This window comes from Macadamia integrifolia, chromosome 6 (genome assembly GCF_013358625.1).
Source record: "Macadamia integrifolia cultivar HAES 741 chromosome 6, SCU_Mint_v3, whole genome shotgun sequence".
Lineage (NCBI taxonomy): Eukaryota > Viridiplantae > Streptophyta > Magnoliopsida > Proteales > Proteaceae > Macadamia > Macadamia integrifolia.
Window position 1 is genome coordinate 22,052,505 of NC_056562.1, and position 23,728 is coordinate 22,076,232.

Below are 23,728 nucleotides of genomic sequence, written 5' to 3' on the forward strand. Positions count from 1 at the left end.
GATTCAGAGGCACATGCAGGAACCAAACTTGGCCAAAGTTGAAGCTACACCAAAAAGAGGATATAAGTGGTGGCTCTTAATGGCACTTTACATATTCTTTGTTCAGTCAGGCCAATCCATTACAACTCTTCTAGGGAGACTCTACTATAAGTCTATAACAAAGGTGGAAATAGTAAGTGGATGCAAACAACTGTTGTAACAGTAGGATTTCCATTTGTCCTCCCCTTTCTAATCTACTTCTCCGATAAACCTTCTAACCCAAACCACACCAATACTTCCAACAAGAGGTAACCCTCTATCATCACCCTAGTACTCCTTTTCACCTTCTTTGGTATTTTTAGAGCTAGTGATAACTTGATTTATGCATATGGGTTGTTATATCTCCCTGTTTCTACATATTCTCTTGTTTGTGCAACCCAATTGGCTTTTAATGCACTATTCTCTTATTTCATCAACTCCCTTAAGTTCACTCCTGTTCTGCTTAATTCAGTAGTCCTCCTCACCATCTCTGCCTCACTCCTTGCTCTCCATTCTGAATCCAATGGAACCACAGGAGTTACGAAGGCAAATATGCGATCGGATTTTTATGCACCTTGGGTTCTTCTGCCTTGTTCTCCCTATTACTCACTTATGGAACTTGCATTTGAGAAAATTCTGAAAAAGAAGACATTTTCTGTGATACTGGAGATGCAAATATACCCTGCAATAGCTGCAACTTGTGTTTGCTTGGTGGGCCTTTTAGCTATTGGGGGAATGGTGGAGTCTAAAGGGAGAGATGGACCAAATTGGAAGGGTATCTTATGTGATGATCTTAGTTTGGACTGCTGTGGCATGGCAATTTTTTTCTGGTGCACTGGCTTTGATATTTGAGGTGTCTTCACTCTTTGCCAATGTCAATAGTACAGTGTCTTTGCCCATTGTTCCAATCTTTGGTATGATACTTTTTTCATGACAAAATAGATGGGGTGAAGGTGGTTGCTTTGATTTTGGCTATCTGGGGGTTTTTTTCTTACATGTATCAAAATTATCTAGATAATTTGAAGTCGAAGGCTACAAGAACAGAAGCAAATGAAAGCTCTAAAGCTTCTTGACTAGGAAGAATAAGTGTATACATTGAGGATAAACATCTTCTAGTAATTAAGAATGCGTGTGTGTGTGTGTGTGTGCGCGCGCGTGTGTGTGTGTAGTAATTGAGAATGTGTGCGTGTGTGTGTGAGAGAGAGAGAGAGAGAAATCTGCATCTAGTGGCATTTTGGTAAACTTATTTGTAAAATTTTTTGAAAAAATAATATTATTTATTACTATTTATTTTCACGAACATTTTTTGGAAATGTATTAAAGGTAAGGGTGCCAAATTGGAACCAAAACCGAAAATCGAATCTAGTTCCAGACCGAATACCATGAACCAAATCAAACCGATTATAATATGGTTACATCCTAGATTTGAAATGAGTGTTTACAATTTGGTTCGGTCTGGATCTAGATCTATGTCAAGAACTGATGGTTCTAACCGAAATCAAACCGAATAACTTAATTTAACTTTTTTCTCTTTTTATAAACTAAACACTTGACATAATTTAAATAGAAACCTGATGTAATTAATCATTTAAATTGTCTTATGAGTTATAATTATAGTCTAAGTTTAAAACCCTATTTTGTTGGGGAAGACTAACAACCTAGTGAAGGAGCATTTATATTTTGTCTTCTCCATAGCATGACCGAATTTAAGACTGGATATTGGAACCAAATAAAACTGAATACAAATTTCGAATAGAAACCGGAATTGTACCAGAATTGGATAAGTTCTGTACGAGTATCGATTTTTAGAACCGAGATGGGACATGGTCAGGTTCTGGATCACACTAACACTCTTTGGAACTAAAACTGGAACCGAACTGAATACCTAGTTTCGGACCGATTGACACCCTTAATTAAAGGTTGAATGAATTATAGAATCTCTAAAATTTCATTTTCGATAGACTAGGGTTATTATAATAATTTTATTCATTCTCTAGAGTCTATTATGTGATATTTTATAGTAGAGGGACTAGTGTGTAAATTATCTACTTTAATTGGAGATTTTGGTTACACCTACTTGACTATGTATGTATTGATAAATACCACATTAGGAATATGATATTATGCTTGACACATGGCATGATGGGCGGAATTACAGAGATCCTACCCATTCCCGTACTGGTTCAACCAATTTTTGTTGCACATAATCATATTGGCTATAATTGTTTGGATAATATCATTTGGATTGAGATCTTGGTGAGGGATGATGAGAGAGAATCATTTCTCTACAACTATACCTAAATCATTCCATAATGAGATCGATTTGATCCAAATGATATGATTTAGGGAGTTCGTTAATGATTGGCTCCAAAATGGGAAGAATAAAGATCAAAGTGACCAACTATCTAATATCTTAATCAAGAATATCTGGCTTGCTTTTTAAGATTTTCTTGGGGGTGGGATGGGTGTACAACTAGGAAGAACTCTTCCCTAATGATTTTAATTATTTACCTCATGTTTAGCAATGGCACCCTAACCATGGTAAGAAAGTAATTGAACGATGAGAGAGCTATAGTTATGTTAGTCAATTAACTCAACAATCTTTTCAAATACCCTCTAACTAGGGGTGAAACAGAGTCGGGTTGGGTTGGATCCAAAATTCAACCCAAACTCAATCCAACCCTGTCGGGTTCACGATCAGGCTCAACTCTGCTAGGCTCAGGGTTAGGCCGTGTTGACCCTGATTGGTCTTGTATTTTTTTTTTCCTTACAAAGCGTCACAAATGTTAAGCCTATACTTACCCAAGGGGGGGCAGGGGTGGGGAGATGTAAGACTATGCCAGCCCATGTTCACCCTTAATCCATAAATTTGCAGTAAGCAAGATTGTTAATTTGGGAGATGTAAGACTATGCCAGCCCTTGTCCACCCATAATCCATAAATTTGCAGTAAGCAAGATTGTCAATCTAGTTATAAGATAGATCTTTTTATCGTCTGACATCACCACATCTCTCAGAAACTAGATAGACCAAATTTCGGCCAAATTCTTCATGATTGCTACTGTATCTAAAGTTCATATCAATACTTAACAGGAGACACAAACAACATATGTAAAGAAAATGAGGAGGGAAGGGAGAAATAGCTTGATTATTTGGTCATCTTAACTCAATAGGTAAGAGTATGTGGCCTGTGTAACACATGATGGGGGTTGAATTTATATAGACAGCTTGTGTAACACATGATGTGGGCTTAGGGGAGGAGAACACTATTACTAAACACAATAGTAGATCAGGATTAAAATCGTGCCGAGTTGCGCCAAGCCAAGTGGGGCCTAGGTCTCAACCCAAGCCCAACCCATCCCTATATAAGATTGGGTCGGGCTAGGCCGAATTGACCTTCATAAACCAAGTTAGACAAGATTTAGGCTCAAGGTGGGTTTAGGCCTTTAGGGCCAAACTTAAACCCCTACCTCTAATATAACACAAATAAAAAATGATCTTGACAAGAGAAACTATCATACACTTAAGACTTAAATCACTTTTGGATCCAAACCTACCCCTCTCTCTCTCTCTCTCTCAATATAATCATTAAATTTCACAACAAAATATAATAATTAAATTTTATTTTATTTTCAACAAAATTACTTGGATTTGTATTGAAAAATATTAGTGACGCATAGGTATTGATTTGAAAAATATGAATATCACATTTTAAGGTATTATATTAGTTACACGATCAAGATTACATAAGTTTATATTTTTATTTTCTATATTAATTTCACTTCCTTTTATTTTCCTTTGTTTTCAACCCAATAAATCTTGCATTAAAAAAAATCCAAAATAAAACAATGTGGCCAAGTAAACTATAGGATGTTAAAATTTTTATCTAGATTGCCATCTCACAACTGCTATTAACTTTTGTTATGCGTTGAAATTTAACATTGATTTATTGCATTTACCAAAAAAGAAAAAAGAAATTTTGATTTATTGCCACAACCTTTAACAATTTCTATTTAGTTGTTTGTCTATTTCTAAAGTTTGGTGCATTTGTTGGGCTTACCCGTCCACCCATTTACTAAATTTCAAGTCAAACAAAAACTTTCACCGTGTATCTCATTATAATTGAAAAAAAAAGGCAAAACAAAACAAAATTGGTCATGGTGTATGAGCGATTGAAAGGAAAACAAGAAATAAGAGTATTTAGCAGCTAAAAATAGTGGCAAGGTCCAAAACAAGGTAAACCTTATAGTTGATTTGAATCACCAAATTCGAAATTGTTAATTAGGGGTATCCTATGCAACCAACTCTTCAAATTAGTCACCTCATTTTTCGAAAGTTTGACTTGACTCAAAATAGAAGTCACTCATTTTTTGAAAGTTCGACTTGACTCAAAATAGAAGTCATTTATGCAAAAATTAGGTTAAACAACAGTTATACAACATATCTTTTGGGAAAAGTTTTTCTTCACCATGGGTGATGATAAACCTGCCATTGGGGTGTCATTACTAATTTTGCCCCTATTGTACGAAAGTTTGAAATGCTCTTAGTATTATTCTAAGAGTCCATTCTGAATTAAGAAATTCTCTTTTCTTAATAATTGAAGAAAAACCCTTTATTTTATAACCAGTATGCTTTATTCAAAATTTTTCTGTTGAAAATTTTGAGAAACTATTTTTAATTGAATTGGTCAACAAGCTTTTCCTCTTTCAACCAGAAAGGTAAATATAGCTAGGTTTTCCACATGTGCATTTGGGTAAGTTTGTTCAAAAACAAAAAATTATATCTAACTAAGGCTCCATTTGGTATCGTTCTAAAAAAATGTTTTTGGGGTTTTTTCGTTCTATTGGAACGAAAAAACAGAATCTTCTATTTGATGCACTTATGGTCCGTTTCTGTTTTTTTTGAACAAAAAGTGAAAAAAAAAACTGAAAAAACGAGATTGAACGGAACTCCAAAATGGGGTTCAGTCTTCCCAGTTTCGTTCCATTTTACAAAAAAAAAAAAAAAAAAGTCCCGATAAAAATCCGAAATTTTGAAACACTATTTTTTCGTTTAAAAACTGCGTTTTGACACAGAAACTGAAATTTTCATTTTTGACACGAAACGGCGTTTCTGGAACAGAAACGATACCAAACGGGCCCTCTAAGTATTGGTATTGGATCACCCTTATCAGTTTGAAAAGTCCTCCGATTTTGATACTTGACCGATACTATATCAATTGAACGGTATGGATTAGGGGTAAAATGGTCAAAAATCCATTTCTTTTAGGGAAAGTAGGGGCATTTCTGTCTGATATGAGTGATCCGATATCGATCTACTCCGATACCATATTGGTTTTGGTGATGGCTGATACCTGTTCAGACATCTTGCACTAGAAACCATGATCCAATTGGAATTAAGGTTTAAAAAACTCGGAATCAAGTTTGGGATTGATATCCATTGATTCTGATTTAAACTGGTTAGGAATCGGTTGAACTCAGTTGAATGGAATTAATCAAACTCATCCGAACTCGGTATAATTCAATCAGATTCAGTGAATAAAGGTTCAGGGTTTAATCCAACTGATTTTATCAATTTTCGTTCCAAATTTTGAAACTCTTTAATATAGTTTTTATAGAAAAATGTTTTCTATGGAAGAGTGTGGGGGCTGTGCCCAAACAGATGGGAGGGCGGGAATATCTTCACCACCCCCTCTTAAAGGTAATAATGCCTATCTTGTTGATGCTTTTGCATACACTTTCATTGGCTTATGTACTAGAGTAGAAGCCATACTCCCAAACAGAAAACTCTCCCCCAATTCTTATATAGGCTTGCAGTGATATGATAGTTCAATCACTTTAAATCCACTTTTGATCCCCATAAAATCTGGCTTTCGGAAGGCAATCCTATAATCTTATCTAAACTTATCTTATATACTTCACCTCATTCTCTATATTGTGATTTAGGCAGTCAATGGTCATTAGACCACTCGAGTAATTTAATCTAGCACATATTTAGTTAAAATGCATTTAAAATTTTTTTGGGCGTTGTCAAGTTGTTAAAATAAAAACATTGACCCTTAGTGAAAAGACCTTTATTTTAAAGAAACTATTTATTTTTTAATTTAATATTATATAAATTTATAGTTAGTACATCATATATTAATATTTAATTAATGTGACATGATTTGATCCTATAATTTATTATTTATTTTTTGGTTTACTAATTTTTCAACTCTAATCGTTGAAGATTTATACCATTTTTGTGTTTTTTGTTTTTTTAATATTTGTTTGCATTTTAACATTTTTTATTTTTTAATTTTTTTTAATTTTTTAGTTTGAACCACTTTTGAACATGACGTATGACCATTCCATTTGAACTAACCATAGTCCAATGTTAGTGTGTCACTAATCCGTGAAGATAAATGTAGGCCACATACCTTATACGTGAAGAAGTATCTCTCTCTTTTTATCCTTTTTTGGAGTAGAAGTGAAGGAGTATTTTTCAAATCACAGTAAATTGGAAAAGAAAAGTTTTGTAATCGTCACTCCATTTGACAGCATCATTAACAACAAATTATAGATCTGACTCTTTTCTTGAGTATTGACTGTTCAGGTCTATTCATAGCTATCTGAACGATCGACATGTATCTAAGCAATGATTTAACAGTTGTGCTTCTATTGATCAAAACAAAGGTGTCGTACCCAAAGCCATTGAATCACCATTTGAATACGTGTCGATTCCCAAATAACTATGGTAAGACATAGACGATCAATGCTCAGGAAAGGATGCCAATCCCCAATTAATCCCCGTATTTAGATTTTAAATATCACTTTGAATAAAAAATCATTAGTCATAAAATATAAAATAAAAATTACAAGTAAAATGATCATCACTAAATATGATGAAAAGTTTAAATAATTTTTATAATCACATGGGATATTCATAAATAATTCCAGAAATTTATTTCTTAAATTTTAACATTTCACTATTTACTTCCTTTAAAATTTCCTATAAATTTTCTTAGCAAGCAAACATAGCCTTCATTCCAATATTGAAGAAAATATTTTCCCACGTGGCTCCATTCAGTGTTCTCGTGGCTCGAGTTTCCCGCTAATCTCTGTTACCTAAGAATTAGTTGGACAAATTCAGAAACACAAGAAGAACAATTACTGTAGAGATCGATCCTCCTCAGCGGCGTTCTCACTTCAGCTTAGACAAAGCTAAAGAAACCCTAACGATGGTCAACGATTTAATCTGATTTCTAGTCCGAGAAAGAGAGAGAGAGAGAAAGAGAAAAGAAGGATTGTCTTCTTGTTGGCCGACTTCCAAGCTTTCAGCCACTGCAACTCGCCATGCCCGGTATCTCTCTTTCTCTCTCATCTTTTTTAATGCAAGAAATATTTAATAGTATTATTTTTCTGCTAGTGAACATTTCATGGGAATTGGAAACCCCCTTGCTAGATGAATTCCTGTTGAGTTCTAATTGACAAACATGTTAATGGAATTAATAGTCAAAAGTGAAAACCCATTTGAGTTTGGACCTCCTTCAGCCGTCAAATTGAAGGGGATGATGATACCAAAAGTGGGTTCCGTGCACTTTTCATTATAAGCTCCGGGCGCTAAAGAAGTATGCCCTGGAGGAGGAGGAGGAGGAGGAGTTGAGAGGTGGAGAGAAGAAGGAAAAGAAGAAGATGAACTTTTTCTTTCCACTCTGCTAAGGATAAAAAATGGGTCAGCATCTCTCACAATATTCTTATGCTTTTCCTGAACAGTCATCAATACTGCTTGATTTGCAACAATTGAGAAGTTTAGGGCAACTGGGCTTTCATCATTTTTCCTTGAATCGTGGACATTAGTTCACTCTCAATTCCCCCAGCCTTACTTGTGGTTCCTAAATAGTTTCTGAAAAACCAGTCCCTCATAGTCTTCAACCTTCCAATAATTCACCACCAAACTAGTTACACTGCCCATAATTGAGGATTATTACACCTTCTGAATTTTATTTGTTCATCATAAATAATGGACTTTGATCATCAAGCACTTTCACCATTCTCCCCTCCACAAAGAAAAAGGTTCTAGATTCCCCAGAGCTTTCAAGTTCCAATATTAATAGGTACATGGGTTTCATCCGCTTCTACCCTATATTAATTCTATCTTTAATAACAATGCCAATCGTGTAGGTACACAGAAAGCCCTAATTACATCTTTTCTTTTGCACATATTCCCTACAAAATTGGATTACTATATTGAATGCTCTATATAATTATTTGACATTTTTGAAAACGCTAATGCTGTGATTTGAGTGGACTATCATTAGGGAGGTTGCCACCTGCAGTGGTTTCCTGGATGATCAGATTCTTTTCTCCCCTGTTGAGGCCATGCTCGACCTGATTATATTGTGCCTCCTCCTTTTCCATGCAAATTACAAATGTTGATGGTAATTGAGAATGAAAAATATTAACCTGTTGGACAAAATTTAATCTTGATTATTTTCCTTACCCCCCAACATCCTTGATTACTCAGTTCATTATCCCGTTTTCAATATTAGAAGCTCCTCTTTCTCTTTTTGCATTTTCCTATTACTTTTTTCCTGAAAATGGAAAGTTGTGGTGTATCTTGTTAAACCCCATTGAATTACCAACACTGATTTTCTTTTTGTTTTTTACTTTCCAGAACAAGAAATTCAAGAACCGCATTTCCTCAAAGATGGAGGGACTATGGGTCAATCACCTGTCAGACTCTGGCAGTGGTGGCTTATGGTGTCAGTGAACATTTTCTTTCTTATTGTTGGTCAAACTGCTGCTGTTCTTCTTGGGAGATTCTACTATGACCAAGGTGGAAATAGTAAATGGATGGCAACTCTTGTCCAAACTGCAGCCTTTCCTATACTCTTTATCCCACTCTTCATCCTATCCTCTCAAGATTCTTCAACCACCACTAAAACTACTGTGTCTACTCAGCTTTCTGTTACCACTCTCACCTTATTGTATGTGTCACTTGGTGTGCTCCTAGCTGGTGACAACATGATGTACTCAACCGGGCTTTTGTACTTGTCTGCCTCAACTTATTCCCTCGTATGTGCATCCCAGTTGGCATTTAATGCAGTCTTTGCATTCTACATCAATTCTCAAAAGTTCACTTCTTTAATACTCAATTCTGTTGTCATCCTTAGCTTATCTTCTGCCCTCATTGGGGTTCACTCTGATTCCACAGAACCTGCCGGAGTGTCTAGGGGGAAGTACATTTTGGGCTTCTTGTGCACCCTCGGTGCATCAGCCATTTACTCTCTACTGCTTTCGCTCATGCAGCTTTCCTTCCAAAAGGTTCTGAAAAGAGAGACATTTTCTGTGGTATTAGAAATGCAGATCTACACATCATTTGTTGCGACATGTGCTTGCATAGTAGGCCTCTTTGCCAGTGGTGAATGGAGGAGTTTGAAAGGAGAGATGGATGGGTTTGGAAAGGGGAGAGTATCTTATGTGATGACATTAGTTTGGACAGCTGTGGCTTGGCAAGTGTCTTCTGTTGGTGTTGTGGGGTTGATTTTTGTGGTATCTTCACTTTTCTCCAATGTAATTAGTACCTTGGCTTTGGCTCTTGGTCCTATTGCTGCTGTAATATTTTTCCATGACAAGATGGATGGGGTGATGGTGGTGGCGATGTTGATGGCATTTTGGGGCTTTGCTTCTTATTTGTATCAGCAATACATTGACGATTCTAAGCTGAAGGCAGCACAAAATCATGTTAATGAAGTTCTAATTGAGTCTACTTTAGAGAGGCAGATTGTTTGAATCAATGTGTATAAAACAGAAATCGAAAAGATTGTTGGAAAATATTTGACTGTTAGTTTATTCTCACTTTTTTTCTCCCAAATTGTTGTATCACATTTATAGGTCCATTGATCCATCCTCATTCTCCTCTATCTCTTTTGTCAGATTTATTTGGCACTAATGGTTATTAGACCAGGGATTTAAGCTTGATAGAAGTGTATTTTATCTTGTAGGATATGAAATATGACTTCTCTACTTGTCTCTAATAGTAGTATCTAAACTCTGGTATGTGTTGGTCTTAAAATAAAGTATAGCACTCTCTTGAATCTACAGCTATTAAGCACTCTCTTGAATTTGCTGTTATAATTCTGCATTAATGGCTATGAGATCGCAACCTGGTACTATGTACCCCATTTTGTCCCTGATAGAAGCCACTTGTTTACATTTTTTCTTGCTTTTTGTTATTGCATCTGTTATCTTCTTCTAATTCTTTGGGGGAAACTCAAAGTTAGAAACCCAAACTTATCTGTAAGATTTTGGCCTTTTCTTTTCATGCTAAAGAGTTTTAAGATTGGTCCTTAACCAATATAACTTTCTGGGTCTGCATGAATCTCCAAGTTGACTTCTTGTACAACAAAAATCCATTTGTTAATACATCCCATCAACTCACTTTAACTGTTTTGAACCAAGAAAACAAATGAGTTGTGCTAAGACTCAGTGATCCTGCCCCTTGCCTTTCACTGTTGATGGAATATAAAAGCTGTGATGCTGGGTGTGCTTGAATGACAATTGGTGATAAGAGGTGTCTGGCTGATGCTAAAGATTCCTCATCCGATAAAATATGAGATTGTTTTTTCATGTAAGTTCCTATTGATTTTATTCACATTGAAAAACCAAAGTTAAATGAAGCTAAAGATTCTCTCCATCAGATAAAATATAAGATTGCTTTATTCCGTAGCTTCAAGTGTAGGAAAGCTTCAGAATTTATAGCCGACGACAATTCTTATCCAAATATATTGTTCATTAGGTGTTAATCATCAAGGCAAGAAATATCATGGTGATTGAAAAAGAAACTCTGATCCCTGTTTTTACCTGTACTCTCGCTCTGCAAGAAATATCATGGCTTTCCGGCAAATGTTGATTACACAGCTTTTAGGTGTGTCACAGAGTGAGTACACTAAGCATGCTTTTGCAAATTTTAATTGTGTTGTATACTGGATAGAAGGTGTTGCTGAAGTTTATGATGTATTTTTGTGCATGGTTTTCCTTTTCTTGAACACTAGTTTTGTCCTTCTTCTGTGTTATTACCAACTTAGGACCAACAAGAAAGATTAGGATGCAACTATTATCACCCAACCATCGAAGGTGCCGCTTGCCTCACCATTTGCTACACCAGGACCTTGATATGATAGATCACAGCAGCATTTTACATTCTCTTTTCCTCTCTCTGGCAACTGCTACTGTGCCGGGAAGAAATTACTATGACAAAGGTAGAAATATCAAATGGATGACAATGCTCACCCTAACTGCAGGCATTCTAGTTCTCTACCTCTTCACCAATAATGTACTCATTTGTATGGCCTGTTATACCTTCCCATTTCTATTAATTCCCCAACTCTTTTGCAACTCAAGAGCTCTTCACTGCTCTTTTCTCATTCTTCACCCAATAGGTTCACTTATTTTCTGCTTAATTCATCACACCTTCAGTGCTTAATTCACCTTCATGGGCATGTGTTTGCCTGGTTGGCCTTTGCTAGTGGAGAATGTAGAGTCCAATTAAAGGGAGAAACAGAGCATTTTAGAGGTTGGAATGCTTCCTACACAATGTATTTTACTTTGGACTGCTAATCTGCTAAGTCTTGGTAGGGTTCCTGTTGGTACTGGTTCTTATCGACCCTATTACAGGCAAATCCTAGCCGACGTCAAATTTCGGCGTTTGTGGGAAGGACTGAGTTTTCTGTCGCAAACTCTCTTTACTCATGGGTTACGACACTCTGATCGAACTTCTAAAATAGTGGAGAGGGTAGTTTTAAGATTGAATTCCTCTGTGACGTAGCACAGTGTCTGGCTCACATCTAATGGTCAAAAGTGCCTTGGCATGAAATCCAAGGCGGTCACACACAGCCCAAGGAGTTGGATGCACGCCAAACACTGTGTTGCGCCACAGAGGATCCAAATCCGTAGTTTTATGGCATCCCAGTGATTGTTTTCCTGTCACCTACAGTGAAAGAAAACTTTCACCTTTGGAAATGCTAGCAATTTCATAATGTATCCAATTTGGGACCCATCTTCCCTGGTTTATGTTTTTGACATACCAAACCTGTCATCAACAAGATAGGGCTTATACCTGACATACCAAACCTGCAATCAACAAGATAGGTCTTATACCTAATCCTAACCATCAGGACTGATGCTAGGGCAGTCCTATATTAGACCACAGTTAGTAAATTTAGGCACAATTAATTCACTTAATAAGTTAATCCAAATGAACAAGTAAGTGAATTGACCCAAAACAGATAGATCTTTGTGTAAAGGAACAGACGAATGATGCGAGTGGCAATTCCAGAATTTAAATGTAAATGGAAAAGTGTTACATGGGATGTATTTACATGTGAACAAATTTTGTGCTTTTAAAATTATGAAACTTTTTCAATCTATTTTTCAAAATTTTATATCTCTCAGTCAAGCAAACATCCATTTCATTAGGTTTCAAACTGAAACTAACCATGACTCACATAAGCTTTTGTGGAAATTAGATTAAAAAAAAAAAATTGTTACCACTGTTATGTCTTCATTATCTAATGATTTTCTTTTAACCATGACCATATAGTACACTATATCTGGCAATGGTGACATATTTTTTACCGCCGTAATAAATATGCTTTTATATAGTGGCAAAAAATGTATGTGTAGGCCCCTCCAATATACATATGTAATATGACCCAAGTTGATGGAGCTATTGCTCAAGCAAAATAACATATCATCAGCTAAAACAAGTTGGTCCAATTCAATCACGTAAAGTAAACAATCTAATATTTTTAATAAGGGAAAATAATGCTATCTGATCACGTGGCCCTTGCATCAAGACACAGGATCATGTGATTTTACTATCCTACCCTGTGAAATCGAGAAACCCATCCATGTTGATACCCAATGCACGTTCTCATTGGTTCCATACTAGTGCAAGGCCATGCGACTAGGTAAATTAGTCCCAAAATTCATTTGGTGGTTGAATGTCATATTCTTTTCTATGATGGGGACTCCACAAGGACCTGATTTTTGAGACGGCACGTTGTTTACTAGCTCAAACTCCCATATCTCACGCTCACCTATGAAGTTTTAGTTAAATTAAAAATTTTCAAGTGGTCAAATACAAGTTTTAAAAAAATTCAAGATTATAATTAAGAAAGTGCACACTATTTGCAAGAATAACACTAGATATGTATGAATATATATATATATATATATATATATATAAAAGAATGCATGCCAATAAAAAATCCTCTAAAGAAAGAGATGATGCTTTTCCAAATGGGCCACTTAAAAGGAAGAAGACTTATTTGCCGTTCATGGCTATTGGGCATTAGAATCTCTTTTGAATGAGTACTGATTTAATAATAGTTTATCAGATACACAAGGAATTCAATCTCAATTAAATATTTTTAAATTATTTTTTAAAAAGGGAAAGGGAAAGATTGAGCATGCGGTCACTATACCTTAGATATCTGTTTATCTATCTTTTTATCCTTTTGAAAAAGTTTCATATGCTCTTCTTATCTTAGTCCTCTTATTTATTGAGTTGTTAAGTACAATAAAGTCGACGATGTCTCTAATTTCCTCCCAATTTATTAATAAAAGTTTATTCAACTTCTACTACATTACTATCAAGATCAACCAAGTTGGCACCCATGCTGGCTAATCAAAAGTAAAAGAAAAAAATTAATAAAACCCCTCATAGAGAAGGTAAATCTATAAATCCACTCATTAGACATTTTCATAAAAAATGATTTAAACTTTATAAGCATGGCACTTTATCAATCTAGCATACCCCTTGGCATGTATTAGAGAGATCAAATTTCTTTCAATGATTCTTCAATCATATTGGTCACGCAGCGTAGTCTTTATATCCCACCTAGAAAATACTTGTTCATGTTCTAAATACACCTATAGAAGTGTCATTTAAAGAATTTTAATCACTCATTTCATAGAGAAAATAAAAAATGGTACGAACCAATGTGATGGCATATATTAAAATATTCTTTTTCCTATATAAACTATTTTAGTTGCCCAACATTTTACGTCATATCAGGTCATTGGTCTTACAATCAATTTTAGTTGCCCAACATTTTTCGTCATATCAGGTCATTGGTCTTACAATCAATCTTAGACCAAGACTGAAATTTTTTTTTTCCCCTCTTAGTGCTAGGCCCCACACCGGGGCGGAGGAACTCACTAGGGCTAGACAAAGACCCACAGGACCGAAAACGTTGATGTTAGAAAATCTTATTTAAATAGAAGATTAAGACCACAAATACAGGTTGGTCTTCTTCATTAAAAAAATATAGTTTCATCTTTCATTAAGTAAAGATAAGTCACTATTCAAAGGTTTAATTTAAAAGGGAAAAATCGACACTTCATGGTTGAGACTTGAGATTAGATAGAGGATTGCGTTTCCTGAGGCCACAATGAATGGGCATCAATTCACCAGAGCCCATTGACACTGTGTATGATGGGGGGTATATATATGGGGAGAGAGGGGGTCACATCAGGACCTCTCTTCCTTCACCGAGTAGTAAAGGAAAACTTTGTCCTTTAATAAAAGTTTATCATAGTTGGCCACCTAACTTGGAAACAACCTCTAGTACGAAGAGAGGGGGTAACAGTGCCTGAATTTGCCCCTTCTAAACCCTGTGAAGGTGAAAATCTCATATATTGAATTGTTATTTTTTATAGTGGTCCATCGAACTCAATCACATTGCAAAATGTGCTGGCAATTCCAACCACTTGGATAGATAGTGAAATTTTCTAGATTGGTTAATTATTTTCCAAATTTCATACCCTAATTTAATCATATACCCATTCTTATATAGGCATGCTTTCCGATATATGTCCATTCATGATTAGGATACCCATGGGTTGAGGAATTGAAATTGAAATCAAAATCTAGTGGATTTAATTATTGAATTTGACAGAATTTCGATTAAAAAATCAAGTCATTTATAGAGTTCAAGTGGATGGGGCTCTTTTCTAGCATGGCAAGGGTGGCAACGTACATCCAACGGCTTGAAAAACCTTGAGGCATTCATTCATGTGTTGGGGTCTATGCCTAAGTGTTAGCCATTGGACATGTGCTGCCACCTTGCCGCACCATAGAGGAGCCAGATCATTTTGACCGATTATTGGCTGTTTCTGTTTGATTTGTAAATGCCTCATAAGTGAGGTGGCAGTTACCAATTGGTTGGACTGACCCATTGGGACTGTTGGCATATAACAAATCCAACCCATACCCCTTGAGGACCCATTAGAGTGTCAATCTGTAATCTGACCCATTAGAGTGGCACATAACAAGTTTGACCCGTTGAGGTGTAAACCCGTATATAGGAACCATTTGGGTGTCAAACTGTAATGTGACCCATTATATAGACGGAGCATGGCATGTCCATATAGTGACATAAGACATTCATAAATAGAGTTGAAAATAGTTTGAAATCTATGTTGCTTTCTAACCACATTAAATTATCATTAATTATTTTGGTAGGTATGATATAATTAAGGCAGTTGGAGAGGCGCCTAATTAATTAGTTCTGAACAAGACAACAGTAGATATTGAAAGTGAAGCAATAATGTGGGTAGCAAACTTCAACATGAATGAGATTCCAATCTAAATTTACTGTTTTAATTTTCCAATTCAACAGTGGAACAGAATTAATGCAAATCTTTTCAAGATAAAGACACAATTCCTATTTACAATTTGGTTTACGAGTAGCTCACCATTAACCAGCAAAGCTTACTCAATCCTATGATTATCTTTTAACGCATCAGAGTGGATCAAGTACTCGTACGAGAACCATTCTCGTATGATTTGATCCACACATATAGAATACAATACAGGGTTTTTCTTTGTGTGGGTTCCATGTGTGTGGATCAAAATTGTATGAGAATGGTTCTCGCCTGAGAGCTTGATCCACTCTCCATCCCCCCCCCCCTTTAATTTTTTTTTTTTTAATTCCTAAATAATGGTTTACAAAAACAGAATGATTTGTAATTCGTATGTATGCGCAAGGACCAATGGAAGAACACACAAGAAAGCATCCATCTAAAAGTCATTTTCTTTTTCATGGGGGGCGTGCCAGTGATTTCGCCCCACATGTGTTAGGCACAGGAACCACACTTCCCCCACGGAAAACAATTTCCCTATTGTTATTGTTTTATTGTAATTCTAAGTCAACATGCTTAAGCTTTTGTTCTTTTATTTTTTTTCTTTTTCTTTTTCTTTTCATTAACGATGGGTATCTAGGCCTTCAACCTGACTAGTCCCACGGGCCCATAAAAACAATGAAGAGCACTAAACACCCCGTGTCAGTGGCCCAAGGTGTGTCTACTGGGAGTCGAACTTAAGACTTCGAATTTACGGCTCATACCAAGTTCGTTGCTCATCAACTATGCTGCCCCCTTTAAAAGATCCCCTTGACGGCTCTTAACTACCATACATTCTTCCATTAGGAGTGTCAGCACCAAGAGCAAGGATAGCTTCCCATCATTGGACTAGAGCATTCCATTGGTGGGCTATCCATGGAGTGTATTATATGCATACATTCTCTTTAGGAGGATGAACTATGAAGTTTACATTTTGCATGACATTACCTAACTGTTGCTACAAGAATATTTTTTTCACCTTACATAATATATAATGGAAAAACCGATACCATAAGGTAGCACACCAATGTGTCTATTTCTCTTCCCTAATTTGAAATGACCCTGACCACACCTATCTGATACCCCATCCCATGCCCCTATTAGTGCCTTCTGCTAACTTATTGCACAGAGGCAATGTGCTTATCCCTTTCCTCACAATATAAATAAAGGAGAGGGTTTTTTGTCCCGAAGCTTGGCTTCTGCATCAACGTGATGGCCAGTGAGAGAACTTATGGGAGCATCAATATGGATGTGACTTTTATCTTTCATAAGGGTGGACCTTTGTCTGGGCACAAGAGCCATGCTCCGACAAGCTCTTTTTTCCTTCATAAAACTAAATGAAACAACAGCGAGTCAAAAAAAAAAAAAAAAGACTAATGTGGTATATGCTGTCCAAAAAATACAAAATGATACAATCTATATAAGAAATGCAGAAATAAGTCAGTGTGTTATGATACCTTTTCAAGTCTCACAAGATATCTATTCTACCATGTGGACAATTGATGTGTCTATTCTAATTGTTGGATGGAGAGGACATGGTTTAGATTAATTATATGTCAAATTTAGTGTCTAAAGCAATAAAATACCTTACAAATATTGGCATGCATCCTATGTATATGACCCTCTAACCGCTATTGGTCACTTTCCCAATTCAAAGTAAATTTATTTATGAAAATCATGAAAATGGACGGCTCATATCTGGCTTGTGACTTCCAGAAATGTCATAAATAAAAATCCAATAGTCTGAAAATGCATCAAAACTTGAATGCAACTACTATAAACTTCTACTACTTGACAAACACTATTTTATTGAAGGGAAAAAAAACGTTTTCTCAAGTCCAATCACAGCAGGTGACAAAAGACCATGCTTCCTTCACCCCATCATGTGCTGAAGATGTTCTCACACTCTCTCTTATTGACCCAAACACTGACGTCCACGCCAAAGATGATAGCGTGATATACATAAAATCTATGGCGTCAATTAGCAACTAATACCAATTGATTCCAAGGATTTCATATTTAATTGCATTTCTGTGATTTTATTAGGAACTTTTTTAAAAAAAAAAAATTATTATTTCTTGGAACTTAGGAGATAAATGCTGAAGATATTATAAATCCAATTTTCTCTTTTCTAAATATGGAAAGAGATAACCATGCGGTGTAGCCAGGCCCACCACAACTAGCAGGGCTGACAGCTAGCTCACATGCAAGCATTGAAAATTGGTTCTCATGTAGGGTCCATCAAACTCTATCCATTGAAATTTTACACGTGCCAAAATTATAGCCCCAGACACATTGGTTAGAAAAGCACACATTTTGACAGTACATTATGAACAATTGTACAATCATTAACCCTAACTTTGTCATTATACACAACAAATAATGTCAATATTCTATGGGAATAGGTTTTCAGTCCACTAGAAACTCTTTTATTCTCATATGAAATGATTTTTCTACCCTTTATCTACAAATTATTTTATTGTTCATCCTCATTAATCTCTCCAACTTTTTCAAAACGCATCAGACGGTTGAAAGATTTATGCATATTCCATGACCTTTCCAACATGCGAGTTATAGGGTTGGAGAGATCCAGACGCCTCCCTTCTTATAAGGGAAAAAGTTCTCTAAGTTGATTATAGGATACATTAACTCTCTCTCTCTCTCTCAAACACAGTCCTCAAACACGCAACCCAAGGCTTGGAAATGCAGTCCAAGATGCTCCAACCCTTGGATCTACGCTACACACCGTATAACATTATCGAAGATCCGATCTCCCCGCCATCACACACGAATTCCTCCTCACGGTGTTTTCTTTCAAGAGAACGTTTCCCAAGACCTTGAATTGCACTTTTGCATCAACAATGAGGGCGGGGTGATGAGTCATACACTAAAAGGTGCATTCATTGAAGAGAGAAGGTGTGAGGTCCATGGATGGTTTGTGAGAGAGTATGTGCAAGAATATGGGCATTAGCATTTTACATTTCTTTTTCCTTACTAAAAAATAGGATTTTTAAAATAGTTTATGTGCAGAGAATGCGGCCTTGTGCCTAGACACATGGGATGATGGGGTAAAATGATCAGACTATTTCATAAAAAGTAAAATGATGATTCTATAAATACTTCCTCATGCGCCGCCATTGATTCTTCTGCAGACTGTGCACACGTAGGAACCTCACTTCCCCTTAAAAAATATGGGTTTAGAAACACCCATGACATGATTCTGAAGACTTCAAATTTTGATTCGGTGGTACCATGCCCTTTTGGTTTGGGAGATTCCTCAAAAAGGAAAGGAAAAAGGTGTTATACTCAAATATGATCTTATATTCAACATTAAAAAGTTCTTAGTGCCCATAATTGGAACCTTATATAGTTTAACCACACACACCCCCCACCCCACGCCCCCCAGAAAAAAAATAAAAAATATGGAACCTTATCACTTGCTACTTTAGCCGCCTAACCCTTTTGACCTGGATGACCTTTTCTACCACCCACTCATTACAGGATTCACACTTCCACACCAAGTTAAGACCATCAGTGGCTTTTTGTGTTCTTTGGTGTACATATGGACCTATGGTGGTCCTTCGGTGATCTCATGCTCTTACTGAACATGATTGAGAAATCACTAACAACGTATAGTTTTGGCTGTCTAAGAGAGTAAGAATTTTTATTTAATGGGCAACAATTCTAGGACCACAACTGCAAAACTACAAATTCATGTTTTCATGTTTCCTCTGTTTTCTGGGCTTGCTCTCCACTTGCTTAATTAGTAGAAGCCATTGTGCTTAGATAGTTATCTTCTTGTTTTATTCTCTCTTTCTATTATCTTCTTCTTTTTCTCCATGGGAGGAGCTCAAGAACTGCAAGTCCAGGTCATTGGTAAGTTTATTTATGGCTTTCCCTCTTCTGTTGAATCAATTCATGTCATATATATATGCTTTCAGTGGTATTGTAAGAATCCTTTTTGTCATATTAGAATAACTGATTCACCACTTCATAGATTTGGACAAGAATGGATCTTGGCTGTTTGGCCATACAAAGAGTTTAATACTAATTAGGGATGGAAATCCATGCTCTTGAAAGCTCTCGCTCTCTCATATGATGTTGCATGATGTTGCAGGATTATCCCAACTAAATGGGTTGTTTCTCCTTTCAACTCTATTCCAATAAGAGCCCACTTCATGTAATTTTTTCATAATGAAATTATGAGGCATACAACTTATGATTTCTATTTGCAACAAAATCTCTAAGAAGCTAAGATGATGAAAGTGATCTTTCATGTTTTTCTATCAATCAATGTTGAAGGATGTAGGGAGTCTTAGGAAACATGAATATTAGGAAATCTGTAAAAACATGTAGAAACACAAAGGTGATCTGTTTATGCTAAAATATAAATGCTTTTAGATGCAGGGATTCACTTTCTATGGTGTACTAATCTTCCATTTCTCTGTTTTCTTAATGATTCAGAAGCACAAGAACCAAACTTGACCAAGGATGAAGATGTCATCACCCAACCCTCACACCCTACACCAAAAAGAGGATATAAGTGGTGGCTTTTAATGGCACTTTACATATTCTTTGTTCTCTCAGGCCAATCCATTGCAACTCTTCTAGGAAGACTCTACTACAACAAAGGTGGAAATAGTAAGTGGATGCAAACAATTGTTGTAACTGCAGGATTTCCATTTGTCCTCCCCCTTCTAATCTACTTCTCCTATAAACCTTCTATCCCAAACCATAACAGTACTTCCAACAAGAAGTCACCCTCTATCATCACCCTTGTACTCCTTTACACTTCCTTAGGTATATTAAGTGCTGGTGATAACTTAATGTATGCATATGGGCTGTTATATCTCCCTGTTTCTACATATGCTCTTGTTTGTGCAACCCAATTGGCTTTTAATGCACTATTCTCTTATTTCATCAACTCCCTTAAGTTCACTCCTATTCTGCTTAATTCAGTAGTCATCCTTACCATCTCTGCCTCACTCCTTGCTCTCCATGCCGAGTCCAATGGTACCACAGGAGTTACAAAGGTACAATATGCGATTGGATTTTTATGCACCTTAGGTGCATCTGCACTGTTCTCCCTATTACTTTCAGTTACCCAACTTTTATTTGAGAAAGTTTTGAAAAAGAAAACATTTTCTGTGATATTGGAGATGCAAGTATACCCATCAATAGCTGCAACATGTGTTTGCTTGGTGGGTCTTTTTGCTAGTAGGGAATGGTGGAGTCTAAAGGGAGAGATGGAGCAAATTGGAAAGGTATCTTATGTGATGATCTTAGTTTGGACTGCTGTGGCATGGCAAGTTTTTAATGTTGGTGCACTGAGTTTAATATTTGAGGTTTCTTCACTCTTTAGCAATGTCATTAGTACAATGACTTTGCCCATTGTTCCAATCTTTGGTGTGATATTTTTTCATGACAAAATGGATGGGGTGAAGATGGTTTCTTTGATTTTGGCTATCTGGGGGTTTATTTCTTACATGTATCAAAATTATCTCGACGATTTGAAGTCGAAGGCTACAAGAACAGAAGCAAATGAAAGCTCTAATACTACTGCTTCTTGATGAAGAAGAATAGGTGTCTACACTGAGGATAAACCTCTATTCTAGTACATCTTCTTGTCTTCCTAAGTTGTATTAAAGGTTATTTTTTCATACTAAAACCATAATGGAAGTTTCAATATTTTTGAAACAGAAGTTCTCTGCAAAGTCTATGTAATATTATGACTTCACTATTGAGAATTTGGTTTAGTTACTAGAGCTTAATAGCCTTGCAGAAGAAATATTTGGAATAGAATTGGAACTTTCAGTATAGTCTAACCCAGAAAAAACCATTTACTGAAGCATCAAGAGTGGTAGTTCTATCTTTTAGACAGATCCATTGTAAGGGAATTTGTATTAGTCCTCCACAGATTTTTCTTGCCACAAGTTGAAGCCTACTGCTTAGCTAGAGGTTTCGTTAAATTACACTAACTAGTATAATCAAATATCTGAAAATTAAAGTTGGCTAGTTAGAAGGAAGAAAGCGACTTCTTCAGGCACAAGCCTCTAAATGTTTGGTTATACTGGATATCTGAGAAATATCCTTTTAACTTCCAGTGAAGAATAAATTGGGCTCTTCCACATGATTGTGCCAAAGAAAGGAGTCCACAATAAGAACAAAACACATGGAAAATCTCAAAGATCCACCTCGAATCTAACCTTCTTTTTGGTATTATTAATCTTTAAGAGCTAAATCAATAAAAGTAAAAGAATTTGGAGTTATATTGTTTAATTTATTTAATGACGAAGTGGACAACATGCCCATAGAATTGGACTCTAAACTTGTTAGAAGAGCCTTTTTCTAATCAAGCCAATTTCAAGTGTTAATTACTACAAGGCTTTGTACCCCACTCTGCCCCTTGTTAAAGTTCTTCCGGTGCCCTTACATGAAATTCTGGATGGATTGCTTTATATGTTTTTACTGAAAACCAAGGCACTATTGATGTCATGTACCTTTTTCACCCAAAAATAAAAAATAAAAAATGGGCCATAGAGTACCGTGTTAGAATGCTTCCCCCAACCACTAAAGGAAAGGCACTTCTCGAGACTCAAATTAATATAAGGCGAGGTAGAACCATCTCTCTCAAGATGACAGACCCACTCTCTATATTATCAATAGAATCAATTATAACAAGTCACACGCTCATATTCCGAAAATACAGAAACAAAGTTGTCGCTTACCCCACATCACAATAGCATATACCCTTCTATCACCTCCATTTTTGGAAATAAGTTCTTGCAATAGAAATTACTCCAAGATCTCATGACTGTATATTATTATATTTTGACTACTTTATCTTCACATACTGTTGCACCATTAACCCTTCAAATTTATCATCACTTCTCACAATCAATTAAGTCAGATCCTCATTTTCTTCTACTTCATTAGAAGATCAAGGCATTTGATCTCAATCCACATTCGTGTTAGTGGCTTACAGCTCCCTTTAAATATAAGTCAAACTTGTAATTCTGGCGTAACATGAATTTTGAGTAGCTAACCAACCACCAATCCTTGGATTCAAGTGCTAAAACTGGTGGCTCCAAATGGCTATCTATGCACTCTTGGTCCTATTTGGTAAGTCCACAGCCACTTTCCTGGGTAGCTTGTACTACAAAAATGGGAGGAACAGCAAGTGGATGGAAACTTTTCCAATCCTCCTCCTCCCTCTATTCTTCTTTCCAGCCATCAATTCCAGCATGAATATTATTAACACTAACTCTGCCAGCCAACCTTCCACCTCCACTCTCACATTACTCTCTCCCTTTGACTACTTCTGGCAGGCAACCACATGTATTCATGACTATTATACCCCCATGTCTCTACATATTCCCTCGTCGCAGCAACCCAACTGGCCTTCAATGCAGTATTCTCCTCAGTTCATTATGTTCACTCTGAAATTAAATAAATACTCTTGCCCTTCCTCCACTATCTCTGCTACTCTCCTGGCTCTGAGTGGGTATCTAAGCACTCTGCAATGCATTCCTTGTGGATTTGTTAAATGCATCTTTCTTTCCAAAATGTTCTAGAAAGGCAGAAACTTTCTGTGGTGTTGAAAATTACAATCTTGCAGTTAGTTTACCATGACAATGGATGGGATGAAAGTGATGGCCCTGTTTTTGGGTATTTGGGCTTTGTTTCCTGCATTAATCAACATTATCTGGATGAGGCAAGACAAATATATGTCAATGACATCCCTTATGCTCCTCTCATTGGGAGAGAAGCTAAATTGATGGGTCTCTAATAGATTATATGGTTCAACGGATCAGTTTGAGAATATAAGGTTCATGAATGAGAAGGGCAAATTGAAGTCAGAAAAGCTTCTGAACATGGAAATTACTCTTTCTTTTCCATTATCCCCTTTCTTTGTTGCAGCGGATGGAAATGTTCTTCCCACATATCTTGCTCTCCTTTCATAATTGATTCATCTCCCAAGTATATTTCATGTTTGATCACCACCAAACCACCCCCCCTCCCCTCCCCTTCCCCCCCCCCCCCC

General features: G+C 36.3%; 2 protein-coding genes and 1 pseudogene across 4 annotated transcripts; all 3 read left to right on the top strand.

Annotated features, from left to right (window-relative positions):
• The first annotated feature begins 12 nt into the window (after positions 1-12).
• Positions 13-1,141, top strand: LOC122082778 (annotated as a pseudogene).
• Positions 1,142-7,079: 5,938 nt separating this feature from the next.
• On the top strand, positions 7,080-9,978 carry LOC122081097 (probable purine permease 11). 3 transcript variants are annotated; one of them, XM_042648069.1, is made up of 2 exons: positions 7,080-7,357; positions 8,672-9,978. In XM_042648069.1, the coding sequence occupies exons 1-2, from the start codon at positions 7,351-7,353 to the stop codon at positions 9,787-9,789; spliced, it is 1,125 nt and encodes a 374-aa protein (XP_042504003.1). In that variant the 5' UTR covers positions 7,080-7,350; the 3' UTR covers positions 9,790-9,978. The 3 variants fall into 3 exon arrangements, with proteins under 3 accessions (XP_042504003.1, XP_042504004.1, XP_042504001.1); XM_042648070.1 differs by lacking the exon at positions 7,080-7,357 and adding an exon at positions 7,451-7,729; XM_042648067.1 differs by lacking the exon at positions 7,080-7,357 and adding an exon at positions 7,767-8,435.
• A 9,246-nt stretch (positions 9,979-19,224) lies between these two features.
• On the top strand, positions 19,225-21,455 carry LOC122081466 (probable purine permease 11). The gene is made up of 2 exons (XM_042648612.1): positions 19,225-19,560; positions 20,149-21,455. The coding sequence occupies exons 1-2, from the start codon at positions 19,524-19,526 to the stop codon at positions 21,252-21,254; spliced, it is 1,143 nt and encodes a 380-aa protein (XP_042504546.1). The 5' UTR covers positions 19,225-19,523; the 3' UTR covers positions 21,255-21,455.
• Positions 21,456-23,728: the final 2,273 nt, after the last annotated feature.

Excerpts from the sequence above, each read along its gene's own strand:
- LOC122081097 (XM_042648067.1), top strand. The coding sequence starts at position 8,414 with ATGCAAATTACAAATGTTGATG. Across the intron at positions 8,436-8,671 it reads GCAAATTACAAATGTTGATG|AACAAGAAATTCAAGAACCG; the intron begins GTAATTGAGAAT and ends TTTACTTTCCAG.
- LOC122081466 (XM_042648612.1), top strand. The coding sequence starts at position 19,524 with ATGGGAGGAGCTCAAGAACTGCAAGTCCAGGTCATTG. Across the intron at positions 19,561-20,148 it reads ACTGCAAGTCCAGGTCATTG|AAGCACAAGAACCAAACTTG; the intron begins GTAAGTTTATTT and ends TTAATGATTCAG.